Source organism: Antedon bifida, chromosome 2, assembly GCF_963402885.1.
Source record: "Antedon bifida chromosome 2, ecAntBifi1.1, whole genome shotgun sequence".
NCBI lineage: Eukaryota > Metazoa > Echinodermata > Crinoidea > Comatulida > Antedonidae > Antedon > Antedon bifida.
This window is the reverse complement of record NC_136227.1, coordinates 27083596-27103113: the sequence shown is the minus strand read 5'-3', so window position 1 is coordinate 27103113 and position 19518 is coordinate 27083596. Positions and strand designations below refer to the sequence as shown.

Below are 19518 nucleotides of genomic sequence, written 5' to 3'. Positions count from 1 at the left end.
TTTCGACTTAAAGTGAATAACTTTAATATTCCTTTGATATGGCCAATTTAAATTTAGAATATTTTGGCCTTCATTTTTTTGTGTTTCATGGGACAATACATCTTTAACTAGAGTGGTTCCAAAAAACTAATCTGTAACTATCGTCCTATTTCGTTATTGCCTACCATGTCCAAGATTTTTTAGCGCATTGTGGCTATTGCTTTAAGTCCTAGGCAGCATGGATTTGTCTCGGGGAGATCATGTCAAACCAACCTCGCACTGCTTCTTGCTACATCTTACGATGCAATTAACAGCAAGAAGCAATGCGATGTGATTTACACTGATTTCTCTAAGGCTTTTGATTCCGTTTCCCATGATTTGCTTATTTTTAAACTTTCAAAATTTGGTTTATCCGGTTCACTTTTAAGTTGGTTTAAAAGCTATTTAACTAATAGACAACAGCGTGTTGTCATTGGGGGAGAGACATCTGATTGGCTCCCTGTATTATCGGGCGTTCCGGAGGGTTCGATCCTGGGCCCGCTTTTGTTTAATTTATTTATCAACGATCTTCCTTTAAAATTTAATCATTCCGAGTCTCTTTTATTTGCTGACGATCTGAAATTGTTTAAAGTGATTACCACTCCACAGGATGCTTTTTCACTTCAGGAGGATCTGGATGGTCTCGTGAAATGAACGGAGAAGTGGGGGCTAAAACTTAATGCTAATAAATGCAAATATTTATCTATAACACTTAAAAAAAGGCCTGTGCTCTTCAATTATAATTTGAATGGACATGATCTTGAGATGGTTTATGTACAGAAAGATTTAGGTATTTTTATTGATAGTAAATTAAATTTTTGTTCACATATTAATCATGTGTTGTCAAAAGATAATAGAATGATGGGCTTGATATGGAGAAATTGTAGTTTTATGAAAGGCGGCAGGGCACTTTTATCTTTATACAAATCTATTATATGTCCTCACCTTGAATACTGTTCCGTAATTTTCAATTCAATTTCTCCATGTCAGGCCCGTCGAATCGACACTGTTCAACGGAAGTTTGTTCGATTCCTGTCTTATAACTGTGTTAATTTTGCCTTTTTCAATGATTCTGTCAGCAATCGTCGAACGATATCTGATATGGTTTTTTTATATAATATTTTAAATTCTAAATATGACTGTTCATTAATTTCACTATTTAGTTTAAATATCCCTGGTCGTACACGAAATAGACATTTATTGCATATTCCTTTTAGCCGTGTCGACTGTACTAAGAGGGGAATTTTTCATAGACTACCATATACATTTAATAATCTAAATAGCAATCATATTGATATTTTTAATGACAGGCTTGGTTATTTTAAGAGGATGATTATGTGTTCACTTCTTGAACAGCCTGCATAACCCGTTTTATTAATATTAACATACATTTTAAATTGAAAATGTTTATGGCATGTTTATATATATATATATATTTCTATCTATATTTTATTGTTAACCGTTTTTGATGTTGTTGTTTTATGTTTCAAACCTGTTAGTGGCGGTATTTATACGCTGTTGGTTTGACTGAATAAAATAAAAATAAAATAAAAATTAAATATGTGTACAAATTATGAATAGGCCTAATAATGTGCTTTTTGTGTGTTCAGTAGTATAAAGTACAAATCTGAATCCATTTAACTTTGTTAACGAACTAGCAATACTATTACTTTAAAATATCAATAATACTATGATAGAGACAAAGAACTTGCTGTCATTTAAACAAGGCCATATACATGGCTGTAATCGCATGCGTAAATGTATTGGTGTTTACCGACATTTTAGTGTTTACTCACCGATAAGTGAGCTAGAGTCTCGTTGCACGCGACTAAAAATCGCATAGCAAGGTAACATAAGGTAAACATGACTGCATTATTGAAAAAAAAAATACTGTAGTACATTATTATTAGAAAAAGAAATAAATACGTGTCTATGTGGTATTGTAATTATTTTAAATAAATGTAATGATACAACAATTGTTTCTTAGATCTTATTTGTTTGTATTTTGTTTTGTGTTTTTGTATGCAGACACGCACAACAATGTAGTCCTAAACTAAATACCGTACTTCACTCACTAGTATAATGAGGAAGGTATGACATAAATGACATTTAGAGTTTACCGACCGATTGACATAGTTAGCTATAGAGTCGAGCTAAAAATCGCTTAGCATAGGTAACATAAGGTAAACATGACTGCATTATTGAAAAAAAAAATACTGTAGTACATTATTATTAGAAAAAGAAATAAATACGTGTCTATGTGGTATTGTAATTATTTTTAATAAAAGTAATGATACAACAATTGTTTCTTAGATCTTATGTGTTTGTATTTTGTGTTCTTTGTTTAAAACGTATGCAGAAACGCACATCAATTTAGTCCTCAACTAAATACTTCAATCATTATTGCAATCACCGTTTGTAGTGACTATGCTACCAGCCTAAATGATCAAATGTCATAATTATTCAAAATCTATACCAACAAAAAGAAAATAAATAATATATCTTGTTACATTATAGGCCTACAGTCGTCTAATGAATCGTGACATTAATAATCAATTTAACCAATTTATCTGTATCGTTTGTTGTATCTATTAATGTTCCACCAATTCCATCAGTAAGATACGTGTTCTGCTTCATTATTGTTCCTAAAGTTGACTGAATAAGGTTTAACCTACGAAACTATATACATACAATTTCGACCTGCTTTAAATCTAGTTCAGCGTAAATGTATGTTGGAATCATAAGGTGTTCCCATAGTTAAACCTTTTGCTTAATATATTCTTCTTTTATTTGGAATAGGGTGGCTAATATCATGTTTGATATACGCTATTATAGCTAATATCATGTTTGTCTACAGTCGATGTAAGTTAATGGATTCTATATTAGTTGTACGTTAGACTTACCCCTCTGTCTGTATTTATTGTCTTTTTTATGTTAATCCACCAGTCGACGTTTCGATTCTTGTCTGAAAATATAAGCTCAAGTAGTATACGTATGAAACGCCATATGTGCCAAGATATTTATATTTTTACTAATATTATGTCAAAACTCCGTCTGGAACCCAAACTAAGTTATACGCGTGTAACGGTCTCTGATTTAATTAAGCGCGTGTCCTATCATGTTCGTCGACAGATACAACCTCTCTATCGTCAATGACGTTTGGAATCTTCTAATTGTTATCATTGGAATCATTTAACGATTGGTTTTGTTTTTGAAATTTCACATATACCGAAAACTATATTTTTTGAATGAAATTAAAAAGAATGTCTCAAATAAACATTCTTCTAGGCTAGAGGGTGTACTTGCTCTGCATGTTGATATCGTTGATTGTCGTCTCAGTTCTTCTTGACGAAATCAGTTTTCCATCTGAAAATTCCAACAAACTATGTTCGTGTAGATAATTATCTTTTCTTCTTGTTCTTCCTTTGTTTCAATTTTGTTATGTTGTTGCGCATTCTGTTCCATTTTCAGTTTTGGATATTCCACCATGTAATATATTGGTGGAGGCTTTAACTGTATAGAGAGACTCGCTTGGTTGCTTGTATTAGAACTTTATTATTATTGTACTGCAGGAAAAAAGGCCTTGGATATAATACCTGTTAAAATACAACAGTGTGATCATATTTAAACTTTCAAATTAAATTACAAACAAATTGTATATATTTCTATTTTCTACAGTATATTGATATTTCAACTTCATTGCACTGTATCTTAGCGTCTCATTTTATGGTTAACTTTATATTTTTACAAAAAAGGACAATTGTACCACCTTATTTCTGAATTATGTTATTCTGTAAAACTATTTTTTTATATAAAAATAAATACACTTCTCTTTAAATTGTTAAATACACCATTTGTCCAAATTCTGCAGTAAAAACTCCTTTTCAGTAAATAGTTGTCATGTTATCAGATGACTTTCAATTTTGTTTTTATAAAACTGCAAGTTTTTGGGTATACGGGGATAACAATTGTATTACTTCTATTATAAAATAGTGATCTCATAACACCGTTTATTTTTCATAATTTGAAATATACCTGTATTACAATATTTGTATACAACCGAATATGGATTTTACAGGGCAATTTGAACTGTCCACTTATTATGAAAGTGCTTATTTTCCGACAAATCGTGTAAAAACATTATGGAACAGGGGAATCTATAGATCTATAATTATTGGAATGTAACACTTTGGCTGCATCTGGTCTTTCACACTAACAATGTTATACCTAATATATGTGTAAATTATTTAGAAATAATAAAGTTGTATTGTGTGTTCAGAAATATAATCTGCTTAACATTAGTTAATCAACAGCCGGCCCATGAAGTATAGAATTGCCACAAGACTATATTATAGTTATTGTTTCTTTTTATAGAGAGGGCGTTTTAATTTTCTCCTCCAGCTCAGGTTGAATTATGACATGCAATGTATGTCAAATGTTTTTATTGAAATGTATGTACCTATATTTTATTTTCATTTCATTTGTTCAGTAGGGCCTAAAGACCGACCTCCTGCCCATTTTACAATAAAAAAAATCATGTTCATTTTCGGACATGAAAAATGTCTTCTTAGCCTAAATGATTTAGCTAAATACTATAATGCAAAAAACGAATTTGATGTAATTATTTGAAACAAAATATTTCTAAGCTTATGTACATTCAAGTTGGGTATATATTCTTTTCTTATATTTTTTATAGAACGGGCAGTGAAATAAAAAATGATATTCATCTTCAATAATATTTAAGTCACAAAATAAACAAATTCTATTCTATTTTTATTTGGAATTTTCAATAGCGTCACCTTTCAATTAATAGGTTATGATTTGATAACTTAAAACGTACAATTAATGTTCTTAATTACTCAATATTTGTTTTTATTACCGTATACTGGTAGTATTTTGTTTCTTAATAATTTACCTGGAAGTATAAACTTACTTATTATAGTACCTGGCAATCTCACTCTTACCTAAAAATACATTGGATACTGTGTATAATGTTCCAGAGACCGCAATTGATATTTAGTTAGTAAAAAAGTTTGTGTTTACAAGTAAATGTGACATATCATCGTGTTTGCGATTGGTCGAACTTGGCGATTAGTTATTTATGTAAATTAATTTGCATCAGATAATCAAATGGTTAGTTACCTTACAATAGGGCTGCTAAACTTACAGATTAACACACGTACTGTTTTACAGACATCGAAATACAACAAACGGTATGTACCATGAAGCTTTAAAATTGACATACCTCTATTTATTTATGCTTACAATTGTCTTTTTTAATAGGCTACTATCATGCATGTGTTGTATTTTATTATTTCTTTAGATGGATAGTTACGAAGTCTACAATAGTAGCAGAGAATATGTATATGAACCAACGTTTATGACCGACTACTGGGATTACTTAATTCAATCAATCTCATATACAATGGTGGATAAAATCATCATCACCGTATTTATGCCGATTGTCGTTATTTTTGGTATAATTGGGAATATAACGACTATTACTGTAATAGCTAGAAATCAGCGCATGCACACTTCTGTTAACGTGTATTTAGCCAACTTGGCGATTGCGGATACGTTGTTTCTTATATCGGCACCTGTTTTAACATGGACTTCTTTTGTTAATAGCCCACTACGTTTTAATAATGGTATTTCAAACCCATGGATTTGTAAGTTCAATTTATATGCATTTGATACTACATTTCAAGTGGCAACTTTCACAATTTTTGCGATGTCCATCGGCCGATATCGGGCAATCTGTCATCCCATTAAATTTCGTATCAATAATTCAGGATCGGTTTCTAGAATCATAAAGAGGTGTTGCTTTGTATGGTGTATAACTTTAGCATGGCAGTCCAGAAAACTTGTTTTGGTAGACGTGGTCACATATAAATATTGGCCTACATGGCCTGACATGTATAATGGAGTTCCAAATTCAGCAACACTTTGTGTTTAGTGTGCACGTTCTGATGAATTAGACTGTAAAATTGATGTTTACCTTTATGCGGTTGATATTTTTTTGTCGTTGACACTATTTTTAGTTGTAATTGGTCTGTATACGGCAATGTTGGTCACGCTTAAACGATCTCCATTCACTGCAGCTAATTCCACAGGTAACAACTCAAGTTCAAAATCCGAGAAGAAAGTTTTTTTGACTGTGTTTTTGACTGTTATCGTCTACATTGTTTGTGTTGCACCATTTGGTATTGACTATTTAATCCGCCGTTATTCTAGCTATGTTGATATAAACATTAATATTTATATATTGCTTCTTTTACTATATATAAATTCTTCAGTAAATCCAATCATATATAATGCTGTAAATAATGAATTTAGACAAGCTTTTCTAGATATGTTTTATTGTAAGAATCGTGGAAACACTAACCGTACACTAACTGTTTAATGTGCATAACACTCAACGACAGGTACACAATAGCTCAGCCACAGGTATGAATTTCAGATAATAATATCTGTTAAATGTACAACAATTAAAACTATGTTACAGCAATTACGGGGAAAACATATGCAGCAACATTGAAACGGTGCATAACTTTAGCATGGCAGTCAAGGAAACTTGTTTGGGTAGACGTGGTCACAGATAAATTGGCATGGCCTGACATGTATAATGGAGTTCCAAATTCAACAACAATGTGTTTTCCTTGTGCAAGTGATGATGAATCAGGCTGTAAAATTGATGATTATCTGTATGTGTTTGATATTTGTTTATCGTTTACACTTATTTTAGTTGTAGTTTGTCTGTATACGGCAATGATTACCCTTAGAAGATCTCCATTCACTGTAGCTAATTCTACAGGTAGCAACTCAAGATCTAAATCCGAGAAGAATGTTTTCCTGACTGGGTTTTTGACTGTCATCGTCTACATTGTTTGTGTTGCGCCAAGTAGTCTTTACTATTTTATCATCCATTATTCTAGCTATGTTGATATAAACATTGCACTCACACATATTTATAAAATGGTTGGCTTACTATATATAAATTCTTCAGTAAATGCAATCATATATAATGCTGTAAATAATGAATTTAGACAAGCTTTTCTAGATCGTGGAAAGGCCGAGCCAACGTGTGCCAACACTAACCGTACATTAACTGTTTAATGTGCATAGCACTCAACGACAGGTACACACTAGCTCAGCCACAGGTATGAATTTCAGATATAATATCTGTTAAATGTACAACAATTACTATGTTACAGAAATTACGGGGGGAAAACATATGCAACAACATTGAAATGGTTTACGACCGAACATGGACATTTTACGACATTTGCCAAATCCATCCCTACGTTATTCTTCCAACACCTAACTGCCTTATTATGTATTGCAGGCAAAAATGCCTTGGATATAATACCTGTTAATATACCACAATGTGATCATATTTAAACTTTTAAATTAAATTACAAACAAATTGTATATATTTTTACTTTCTACAGTATATTGATATTTCAACTTCATTGCACTGTATCTTAGCGTCTTATTTTATGGTTAACTTTATATTTACAAAAAGGACAATTGCACCACCTTATTTCTGAATTATGTTATTCTGTAAAACTATTTTTTTATATAAAAATAAATACACTTCTCTTTAAATTGTTTAATACAGAATTTGTCAAAATTCTGCTGTAAAAACCCCTTTTCAGTATAGTTTTCATGTTATCAGATGACTTCCAATTTTGTTTTCATGTTACTTCAAGTTTGTGGGTGTACGGTGATAAAAATTGTAAAATCTATTATAAAATAGTGATCTCATAACACCGTTTATTTTTCATAATTTAAAATATACCTTTGTATTACAACATTTGTATACAACGGAATATGGATTTTTCAGGGCAATTTGAACTGTCCACTTATTATGAAAGTGCTTATTTTACGACAAATCGTGTAAAAACATTATGAAACAGGGGAATCTATAGATCGATCATTATTGGAATGTAACACTTTGGCTGCATCTGGTCTTTCACACTAACAATGTTATACCTAATTTATGTGTAAATTATTTAGAAATAATTAAGGTGTACTGTGTGTTCAATACTCACTTACTCATACTAACATAATGCATGGTTTACAATATATAAATCCAATTGTTTGTTTGTTTGTTTGTTTTATTGGTTTTTCCACACATTTTAAAATTAAAAAAAATAATTACAAATTACGAATAAGATAGACACAAAACTTAAAAATTACAATAAACATAAAAACATCACAAATGTGCAGATGGAGGTCAAAATAATTTGCGAACAACTTAAAAAAATCATATATAAGGGGTAAGATTGTATATTTACAAAAGGGAAATTGAACCACCTTATTTCTGAATTATGTGAACTTCTCTTAAATTGTCAACAACAGAATGTGTCAACAATCTGCTGTAAAAACCAGACTTTTTTCAAATGATGATGTCATCTGGTGAATGCTTATTTTGCTTAAAAACATTAACAAACATAGGTGAATCTTAGTTCAATCCTTATTGGAATGTAAAATACTGTATAATTATAGTAATATATTTTTAGCTGCATCTGGTCTTTAACTTCAACATTGTAATTATACCTTAAATATGTGAAAACTATATAGCAATAATAAAGTTGTATAGCTTGGTTCAGTTGGATAAGATACTAAATGAAATCTGAAATGGAATCCTAACCATGAAGTTTGATTTGCCACAAGTATATAGTATTTCTTTTATGGACCGGGAGGAATTTTTCCCCTCGAACTCAAGTATAGTTATGACACGTCATACGTCAAATGTTTTCTTTTAGATATTAATCCACATTTCCGTCTAGAACCTAGACTACAGATCAATACTATAATAAGCTATGTTATTGGCAAAACCGTTCTGTATATAACATTTTTGTTATTTAAAAATGTATTACATTATTAAAACTAAATGAATACGTATCTGCGTCGTATTGTATTTGTTTAAAATAACAAGCATTCTTTTTTGTTTGTTTTTATGTTCTTCCGAAGTATGAAATTTAAACTAATATTTCCATCATCAATATACCTAAGTCGCCTTCCTGTCGCAGTTGTTGTGATTATATTGGTACTATTAGGTTTCTTTACCAATATACCTGGGGGAATAAAATTACTATTATCTTTCCTGACAGTCTCACTCTTACCTCATTAACACATCGGATCATGTGTATAATGTTCCAGGTATAGAGATGACATTTGGTAATTAAAATTTACGGACATTTAATTTACAGGTTGCTGGTGTTTACAATGACGTACATAATCATCATGTTTTTTATTGGCCGAACTTTAAAAAGTGTTTGTCAAGTAATTAAGTGAGCAGTTATATTTATTTTTCTTTACAGTTAATAGAGGTGGTAAACTCATGACTATTTTTACAAACATCTGAAGATAACAAATGGTATGTATATTGTGAAGCTTTACTATTAAAATTATCTGGAGAAACTGAGCCTTTTATAACACTATCTCTCTTACTGGCGAATTACGATATCTAGATAGTTACGATCAGACTATTTTTATGAAATATGGACCGGCTACTCTTCAATGTATAGAAATTATTGGAATCAATCGATTTCGATACAATGGTGGATAAAATCGTAATCACCATATTTATGCCGATTGCAGTTTTTTTTTACATAATTGGAAAGATAATGACTATTACTGTGATTTTTAGATATCAACGCATGCGTCAACGTGTATTAAACAAACTTGGCGATTGCGGATACGTTGTTTCTTGTATTCGTACCTGATTTAATTTGGACTTCTTTTGTTGATGACCCACTACGCAATGTCTTTATTTTGGACAAGATCCATCAGACATTGACTGATTGCTCTATTGAGTAACATGTGTCAAGGTTTTATTTCTCAAAAACCTAATTTATATAAATTTAATTATGAGCCCGATAATTGGCTACTGTTTAATGTCCCCTACGTCAGATCCTTCTATCTCATATAACAAAATCACCTTACACCATTTTGGTCACAACTTATAATATTGCCTTGAATGTCGCCCTCTGGAAAACCAGTGATTTTTAAAAATAATAATTAAATCACGTGGATTTATTAATAGAATTTTAATTTAAAATGTTTCGTACAGTACGTATTCACTCACATTGCAAAATAATCGGCTTCATGTTGGTCACAACTCTTACTACAATAGATACATCGTTAGACACACTGGAATTCAGCAAAATTGTACGTATTTATTACTGTAGCATGACATGTTTGTATAAGTTGTGAATGTGTACTGTTTATTGTAATCGTAATCATTAATCATACATTTATTGAGTTTATTTTATTTCTTTAGATGATGGACAATGTCAACAGCAGGTATTCTTATGATTGGAGCGACTATTCTTCAAATGACATGTACGGTTGGGATGACGTTATTGAAATGTATTCATATTCATTAGTGGACAAAATTGTTATTGTCATATTTATGCCGATTGTAGTTATTTTTGGTATAATTGGAAATATAATGACTATCGTTGTGATAGTGCGAACTCAGCGCATGCAAACTTCTGTTAACGTGTATTTAGCCAACTTGGCGATTGCGGATACGTTGTATCTTGCGTTGGCACCTGATTTAGTTTGGACTTCTTTTGTTGATGGCCCACTACGCAGCGTCTTTAATATCGGTGTTGAAAAAACATGGATTTGCAAGTTCAACTTCTACGTTGTCGATACTATGTTTCAAGTGGCAATTTTCATAATCTTCGCAATGTCAATCGACCGATATCGGGCAATCTGTTATCCTATTAAATTTCGGATCAATAATTCAGGATCGGTTTCTAGAACCCTAAAGATATGTTGCATTATATGGTGTATAGCTTTAGCATGGCAGTCGAGAAAACTTGTTTTGATAGACATGGTCCCATTTCATATTCCATGGCCTGACATGTATAATGGAGTTCCAAATTCGACAACATCATGTAATTATTGTGCTGATGAATTAGACTGTAAAATCCATCATTATCTTTATACGTTTGATACATGTTTATCGTTGACACTTATTTTAGTTGTGTTTGGTCTGTATACGGCAATGTTGGTAACCCTCAGAAGATCGAAATTCACTGCAGCTAATTCGACAGGGAACAAATGCAGATCAAAATCCGAGAAGAAAGTTTTCTTGACTGTGTTCCTGACCGTCACCGTCTACATTGTTTGTACTGCGCCATTTGGTCTTCTGAATATTATCGTCGTTTATAGCTATGTTGATTTTAAAACTTCACTCAAAAGTATTAATATAGTGCGTGTTTTATTATACATAAATTCTTCGGTAAATCCAATCATATATAATGCTGTAAATAATGAATTTAGACAAGCTTTTCTAGATATGTTTTATTGTAAGAATCGTGGAAACACTAACCGTACACTAACTGTTTAATGTGCATAACACTCAACGACAGGTACACAATAGCTCAGCCATAGGTATCAGATAGTTTCAGATATATCTGTTAAATGTACAACAATTAAAACTATGTTACAGAAATTACGGGTGAAAAACATATTCAACAACATTGAAATGGTTTACGACCGAACATGGACATTTTACGAAATTTGCTAAATCCATCTTTCAACACCTAAAATGCCTGGGATATAATACCTGTTAAAATACAACAATGTGATCATATTCTCAACTTTCAAATTAAATTACAAACAAATTGTATATATTTTATTTTCTACAGTATATTGATATTTCAACTTCATTTCACTGTAGCTTAGCGTCTCATTTTATGGTTATTTTCATATTTACAAAAAGGACAATTGTACCACCTTATTTCTGAATTATGTTTTCCTGTAAAAATATTTTTTTAAATAAAAATAAATACACTTCTCTTTAAATTGTTTAATACAGAATTTGTCAAAATTCTGCTGTAAAAACCCCTTTTCAGTATAGTTTTCATGTTATCAGATGACTTCCAATTTTGTTTTCATGTTACTTCAAGTTTGTGGGTGTACGGTGATAAAAATTGTAAAATCTATTATAAAATAGTGATCTCATAACACCGTTTATTTTTCATAATTTAAAATATACCTTTGTATTACAACATTTGTATACAACGGAATATGGATTTTTCAGGGCAATTTGAACTGTCCACTTATTATGAAAGTGCTTATTTTCCGACAAATCCTGTAAAAAACATTATGAAACATAGGGGAATCTATAGATCGATCATTATTGGAATGTAACACTTTGGCTGCACCTGGTCTTTCACACTAACAATGTTATACCTAATGTATGTGTAAATTATTTAGAAATAATTAAGTTGTATTGTGTGTTCAATACTCACTTACTAATACTAACATAATGCATGGTTTACAATATATAAATCCAATTGTTTGTTTGTTTGTTTTATTGGTTTTTCCACACATTTTAAAATTAAAAAAAATAATTACAAATTACGAATAAGATAGACACAAAACTTAAAAATTACAATAAACATAAAAACATCACAAATGTGCAGATGGAGGTCAAAATAATTTGCGAACAACTTTAAGTCATGACCACCAGTTAAAAAAATCATATATAAGGGGTAAGATTGTATATTTACAAAAGGGAAATTGAACCACCTTATTTCTGAATTATGTGAACTTCTCTTAAATTGTCAACAACAGAATGTGTCAACAATCTGCTGTAAAAACCAGACTTTTTTCAAATGATGATGTCATCTGGTGAATGCTTATTTTGCTTAAAAACATTAACAAACATAGGTGAATCTTAGTTGGAATGTAAAATACTGTATAATTATAGTAATATATTTTTAGCTGCATCTGGCCTTTAACTTCAACAGTGTAATTATACCTTAAATATGTGAAAACTATATAGCAATAATAAAGTTGTATAGCTTGTTTCAGTTGGATAAGATACTAAATGAAATCTGAAATGGAATCCTAACCATGAAGTTTGATTTGCCACAAGTATATAGTATTTCTTTTATGGACCGGGAGGAATTTTTCCCCTCGAACTCAAGTATAGTTATGACACGTCATTATGTCAAATGTTTTCTTTTAGATATTAATCCACATTTCCGTCTAGAACCTATACTACAGATCAATACTATAATAAGCTATGTTATTGGCAAAACCGTTCTGTATATAACATTTTTGTTATTTAAAAATGTATTACATTATTAAAACTAAATGAATACGTATCTGCGTCGCATTGTATTTGTTTAAAATAACAAGCATTCTTTTTTGTTTGTTTTTATGTTCTTCCGAAGTATGAAATTTAAACTAATATTTCCATCATCAATATACTAAGTCGCCTTCCTGTCGCAGTTGTGATTATATTGGGTTTCTTTATCAATATACCTGGGAGAATAAAATTAATAATATCTTTCCTGACAATCTCATTCTTATTAACATTAACACATCGGATGATGTGTACATTGTTCCAGGTACAGAGACGACATTTGGTAATTAAAATTTACGGACATTTACAGGTTGCTGGTGTTTACAATGACGTACATAATCATCATGTTTTTTATTGGCCGAACTATAAAAAGTGTCTATTTAAGTCATGCATCAGGTTACATTTATTTTTCTTTGCAGTCAATAGAGGTGCTCAACTCATGACTGTTTTTACAAACATCTGAAGATAACAAATCGTATGTATATTGTGAAGCTTTACAATTATGTTAATATACTATTAAAATTATCTGGAGAAACTGAGCATGTTATAACACTATCTCTCTTACTGGCGAGTTACGATATCTAAATAGTAGATCAGACAATTTTTATGAAATATGGACCGGCTACTCTTCAATGTATATAAATTATTGGGATGACTAGATTCAATCGATTTCATATACAATGGTGGATACAATCGTAATCACCATATTTATGCCGATTGTCGTTATTTTGGAAAGATAATGACTATTTCTGTGATTGTTAGATATGCGCATGTATATTAAACGTTTATTTAACTTGGCGATTGCTGATACGTTGTTTCTTGTATTCGCACCTAATATGGGCTTCTTTTTGTTGATGGCCCACTACGCAATGTCTCTATTTTGGACAAAATCCATCAGACATTGGCTGATTGCTCTATTGAGTAACATGTGTCAAGGTTTTATATTTCAAAAACATAATTTAATTTAATTATGAGCCCAGTAATTGGCTACCGTTTAGGTCCCCTACTTCAGATCCTTCTCTCTCATATTATAACAAAATCACTTTACACTATTTTGGTCACAACTTATAATTATTGCCTTGAATGTCGCCCTCTGGAAAACCAGTGTTTTTTAAAATAATAATTAAATCACGTGGATTTAATAATAGAATTTTAATTTTAAAATGTTGCTTACAGTACGTATTCATTCACATTGCACAGTAATCGGCTTCATGTTGATCACAACTCGTACTACTTATTGATACATCGTTAGACACACTGAAATTTAGCAAAATTGTACGACGTAAATGTATTGCTGTAGCATGACATGTTCGTATAAGTTGTGAATGTGTACTGTTTATTGTTGAATCGTAATCATAATCATACATTTATTGAGTTTATTTTATTTCTTTAGATGATGGACAATGTCAACAGCAGTTATTCTTATGATTGGAGCGACTATTCTTCGACGGACATGTACGGCTGGGATAACTTTATTGAATTGATTTCATATTCATTAGTGGACAAAATTGTTATTGTTATATTTATGCCAATTGTAGTTATTTTTGGTATAATTGGAAATATAATGACTATCTTTGTGATAGTGCGAACGCAGCGCATGCACACTTCTGTTAACGTGTATTTAGCCAACTTGGCGATTGCGGATACGTTGTATCTTGCGTTGGTACCTGATTTAATATGGACTTCTTTTTTTGATGGCCCACTACGTAGCGACTTTAATATTGGTGTTGAAAAAACATGGATTTGCAAGTTCAACTGCTACGTTGTCGATACTATGTCTCAAGTGGCAATTTTCATAATCTTCGCAATGTCAATCGACCGATATCGGGCAATCTGTTATCCTATTAAATTTCGGATCAATAATTCAGGATCGGTTTCTAGAACCATAAAGATATGTTGCATTATATGGTGTATAGCTTTAGCATGGCAGTCGAGAAAACTTGTTAGCGTAGACTTGGTCCCATTTCAATTTCCTTGGCCTGACATGTATAATGGAGTTCCTAATTCGACAACAGTATGTACTTATTGTGTTGATGAATTAGACTGTAGAATCTATCGTTATCTTTATACGTTTGATACATGTTTATCGTTGACACTTATTTTAGTTGTTGCTATTTTGTATACGGCAATGTTAATCACGCTTAAAACATCTCCTTTTATGGCAATCAATTCAGTTAACAAATCCAGATCTAAATCCGAGAAGAAAGTTTTTCTGACTGTGTTTCTGACCGTCACCGTCTACATTGTATGTACTGCACCATTTGGGATTTTCAAATTAATTTATCTCTATGAATATGTTAATTATAAAAATATAGTTAATACCATTAATGTATTACGTGTTGCACTGTATATAAATTCGTCAGTAAATCCAATTATATATAATGCTGTAAATGAAAGGTTTAGAAAAGCCTTTCTAAATACATTTTGTTGTAATAATTATTGTAAGTACACACAAAAAATACACACTCGCCAATAACCATGTGGTTATCCTGTTTTTCTTGTAGCATACTCGAAGACACATAATTTATTTATACAGTATGCCTATTATGTTTAGCATATGTTCTGTCGATGTGAAATATATTTTATTTAGAACAAATATTTAATTGTAAATGTGTAAATATGTATTGTGCTACATCATGGTGTAACTATAATCAAGGTACCTTGCAATCTCTCCAGGTATGCTACAATAATGGGTTAAAAATGTTGTTGCAAAGGCCTCAACATTGTAGTGCCAGGCTCATGTTTTCGGAATGTAGAATTCGATATATGGCCTGATGTGTAGACTCAATTCAAGTAAAACTGTTTTAGTCTCAATGATTATAGGCAACGCCTTATATAAGTCAAATATGCTCTCCATGGAATGCCATCCTGAGATGTTTAGTAGTAATTAGTACAGTCTTGTTTATTTTTAATTAATTTAAAATCTAATTTTAGTTTCTATGAACCAGATATCCAAAATAAAAGATTGAATGAAAATGAATTACTATACGGTATTTTTTCTAAAAGATGACATTAATAACATACAAATTAAATTAGTAATTATGCTTTAGTTTATTAATGCAGTTATTCCTGTTTAACTTCTAGCATACTCAAAGACACGTGCTTATTTTTATACATTATTCTTTGTGCAAACGATGCCATTAATAACATACAAATTAAATTATATAAACATTAGAAATTAGGAGTTGATATTATAATGTAATTAAAATATAACTTATTATTTCCAATCAGCACTGTGTGAAACACCAGCGTAAAGACATGTTGGATGAAATTTACAGGCAAAATTTAGGTTTTAACTTACCACGGTTTTCAACTCAATCACAACGCAACAATGTGTCCTCAGGTCAAAGTTTAGAAATTATCGCATAATTATATGATTTAATGAGATATTTATCGGTTAATTTTTCTCGAGGGAAATCGGTTAAACCCCGTTTCCACTGGAACATTATCGGTTAGGTTTAATCGTTTTTTTTTTCTTTTTTTGCTGCGGAAACATGGCCATAGAAATAGAATAGCTGAAGGTTATAGGGCGTGCAATTTAACGTTTCCGGATATCGCTTCAGGCGACGCATGCGTTTCTATACTATATCAGTACGAATATTACTTTCAATTACAACCTAAATTCTAGTTTAACTCATATTATTTCAACTCGCACAAGACTCTACTTAACTCTAACTGCATATATAAATTCGTCGGTAAATCCAATTATATAATGCTGTAAATGACAGGTTTAGAAAAGCTATGGAATAATGAAATATTCTTTAACAAACCATGAGTATATAAGTTTGGTAGTATTAATCTCATATTTGGTCTTAACTAACTCATTATTATCATCACATTTGAAAATATATGCATCCTTAATAATACGTTTCCATTGCATTCTTTTTTGTTTTTTTGTTTTTTTTTTGTTCTGAGTGAGGACGGAGTGTGACAAACTAATACCGTACCTCCATCATCTATATACCTAAGTCGCCTTCCTGTCGCAGTTGTTGTGAATATACTGGTACTATTGGGTTTCTTTACCAATATACCTGAGAGAATAATATTTTTATTATCTTTTATGACAGTGTCACTCTTACCTCATCAACACATCGGATCACGCGTATAATTTTCCAAGTATAGAGACGACATTTGGTAATCAAAATTTACGGACATTTACAGGTTGCTAGTGTTTACAATATGACGTACATAATCATCATGTTTTATTGGCCGAACTATAAAAAGTGTCTATTTAAGTCATGCATCAGGTAATTAAGTGAGCAGTTACATTTAATTTTCTTTGCAGTCAATAGAGGTGATCAACTCATGACTGTTTTTACAAACATCTGAAAATAACAAATGGTATGTATATTGTGAAACTTTACAATTAACATGTTCATATTATACTATTAAAATTATCTGGAGAAACTCAGCCTTCTATAACACTATCTCTCTTACTGGCGAGTTACGATATCTATATAGTAGATCAGACTATTGTTATGAAATATGGACCGGCTACTCTTCAATGTATATAAATTATTGGGATGACTAGATTCAATCGATTTCATATACAATGGTGGATAAAATCGTAATCACCATATTTATGCCGATTGTAGTTATTTTTGACATAATTGGAAAGATAATGACTATTACTGTGATTGTTAGATATAAACGCATGCGGACTTCTGTCAACGTGTATTAAAAAAGCTTGGCGATTGCGGATACGTTGTTTCACCCGATTCTGCTACTGTCCCTAGGTGAAATAATTGGTTTATTTCCGGCTAGACTAGTAGGCCTAGCCTAGCGACAATATTCATTATGCTCTGCTAAAAAGGTAGATGAGCTACTAAACTAAATTACGTAATTCGTATAATCAATAACAATAATTGACTAGAAGGCCTAAAAGCGGCGGAAAACACCTATCCATTCTTGCATGGCAGTACGAAAACCTGCCAATGGTTGTACATCATTGTAAATTGTCAACATACACTGTGCTACAGACAGTGTACCGTGTGTTAAAAGTACAGCATTTTATGCAGACAGCAACGTGTATGACTTGCTATAGTTTTACAGATACCACATAGGGACAGTAGCAGAATCGGGTGGTACAGTACGTATTCATTCACATTGCACAGTAATCGGTTTCATGTTGGTCACAACTCGTACCTACAATAGATACATCGTTAGAAACACTGAAATTCAGCAAAATTGTACGTATTTATTGCTGTAGCATGACATGTTCGTATAAGTTGTGAATGTGTACTGTTTATTGTAATGGTAATCATTAATCATTCATTTATTGAGTTTATTTTATTTCTTTAGATGATGGACAATATCAACAGCAGTTATTATTATGATTGGAGCGACTGGGATGACCTTATTGAATTGATTTCATATTCATTAGTGGACAAAATTGTTATTGTCGTATTTATGCCGATTGTAGTTATTGTTGGTATAATCGGAAATATAATGACTATCGTTGTGATAGTGCGAAATCAGCGCATGCACACTTCTGTAAACGTGTATTTAGCCAACTTGGCGATTGCGGATACGTTGTATCTTGCGTTGGCACCTGTTTTATCATTATGGACATGGACTTCTATTGTTGATGGCCCACTACGCGATGATTATAATGTCGGTGGTGAAAAAACATGGATTTGCAAGTTCAATTTCTACGTTGTTGATACTATGTTTCAAGTGGCAATTTTCATAATCTTCGCAATGTCCATCGACCGATATCGGGCAATCTGTTATCCTATTAAATTTCGGATCAATAATTCAGGATCGGTTTCTAGAACTTTTTATGGTGTATAACTTTTGCATGGCAGTCGAGGAAACTTGTTTGAGTAGAAATGGTCGCAATTAAATTTCCTTGGCCTGACATGTATAATGGAGTTCCAAATTCGACAACAACATGTGTTTATTGTGATGATGAATTATACTGTAAAATCCATCGTTATCTTCATGTGTTCGATATTTCTTTATCATGGACACTTATTTTAGTTGTTGCTAGCTTTTATAGGGTAATGTTAATCACGCTTAAAAAAACTTCCTTTATGGCAATCAATTCAGTTAACAAATTCAGATCTAAATCCGAGAAGACAGTTTTCCTGACTGTGTTTCTGACCGTCACCGTCTACATTGTATGTACTGCACCATTTGGGATTTTCAATTTTATTATAATCTATGGAAATGTTAATTATAACAATAATACAGTTAATATATTACGTGTTGCTGCATATATAAATTCGTCAGTAAATCCAATTATATATAATGTTTTAAATGACAGATTTAGGAAAGCTTTTCTAAATACACTTTGTTGCAATAATTATTGTAAGTACACAAAAACCACACTCGCCAATGACCATGTAGTTACTTGTAGGATACTCAAAGACACATAA

General features: G+C 31.5%; 2 protein-coding genes across 2 annotated transcripts; both read left to right on the top strand.

Moving 5' to 3' along the window:
* The first annotated feature begins 5155 nt into the window (after positions 1-5155).
* On the top strand, positions 5156-13049 carry LOC144835567 (kappa-type opioid receptor-like). The gene is made up of 3 exons (XM_078690648.1): positions 5156-5231; positions 9348-9403; positions 10310-13049. The coding sequence occupies exons 2-3, from the start codon at positions 9401-9403 to the stop codon at positions 11387-11389; spliced, it is 1083 nt and encodes a 360-aa protein (XP_078546774.1). The 5' UTR covers positions 5156-5231; positions 9348-9400; the 3' UTR covers positions 11390-13049.
* A 1855-nt stretch (positions 13050-14904) lies between these two features.
* LOC144835566 (uncharacterized) lies at positions 14905-19518 on the top strand. The gene is made up of 3 exons (XM_078690647.1): positions 14905-15152; positions 18440-18569; positions 19334-19518. Exons 1-3 carry the CDS (start codon positions 14913-14915, stop codon positions 19516-19518), a joined length of 555 nt encoding a protein of 184 aa, XP_078546773.1. The 5' UTR covers positions 14905-14912.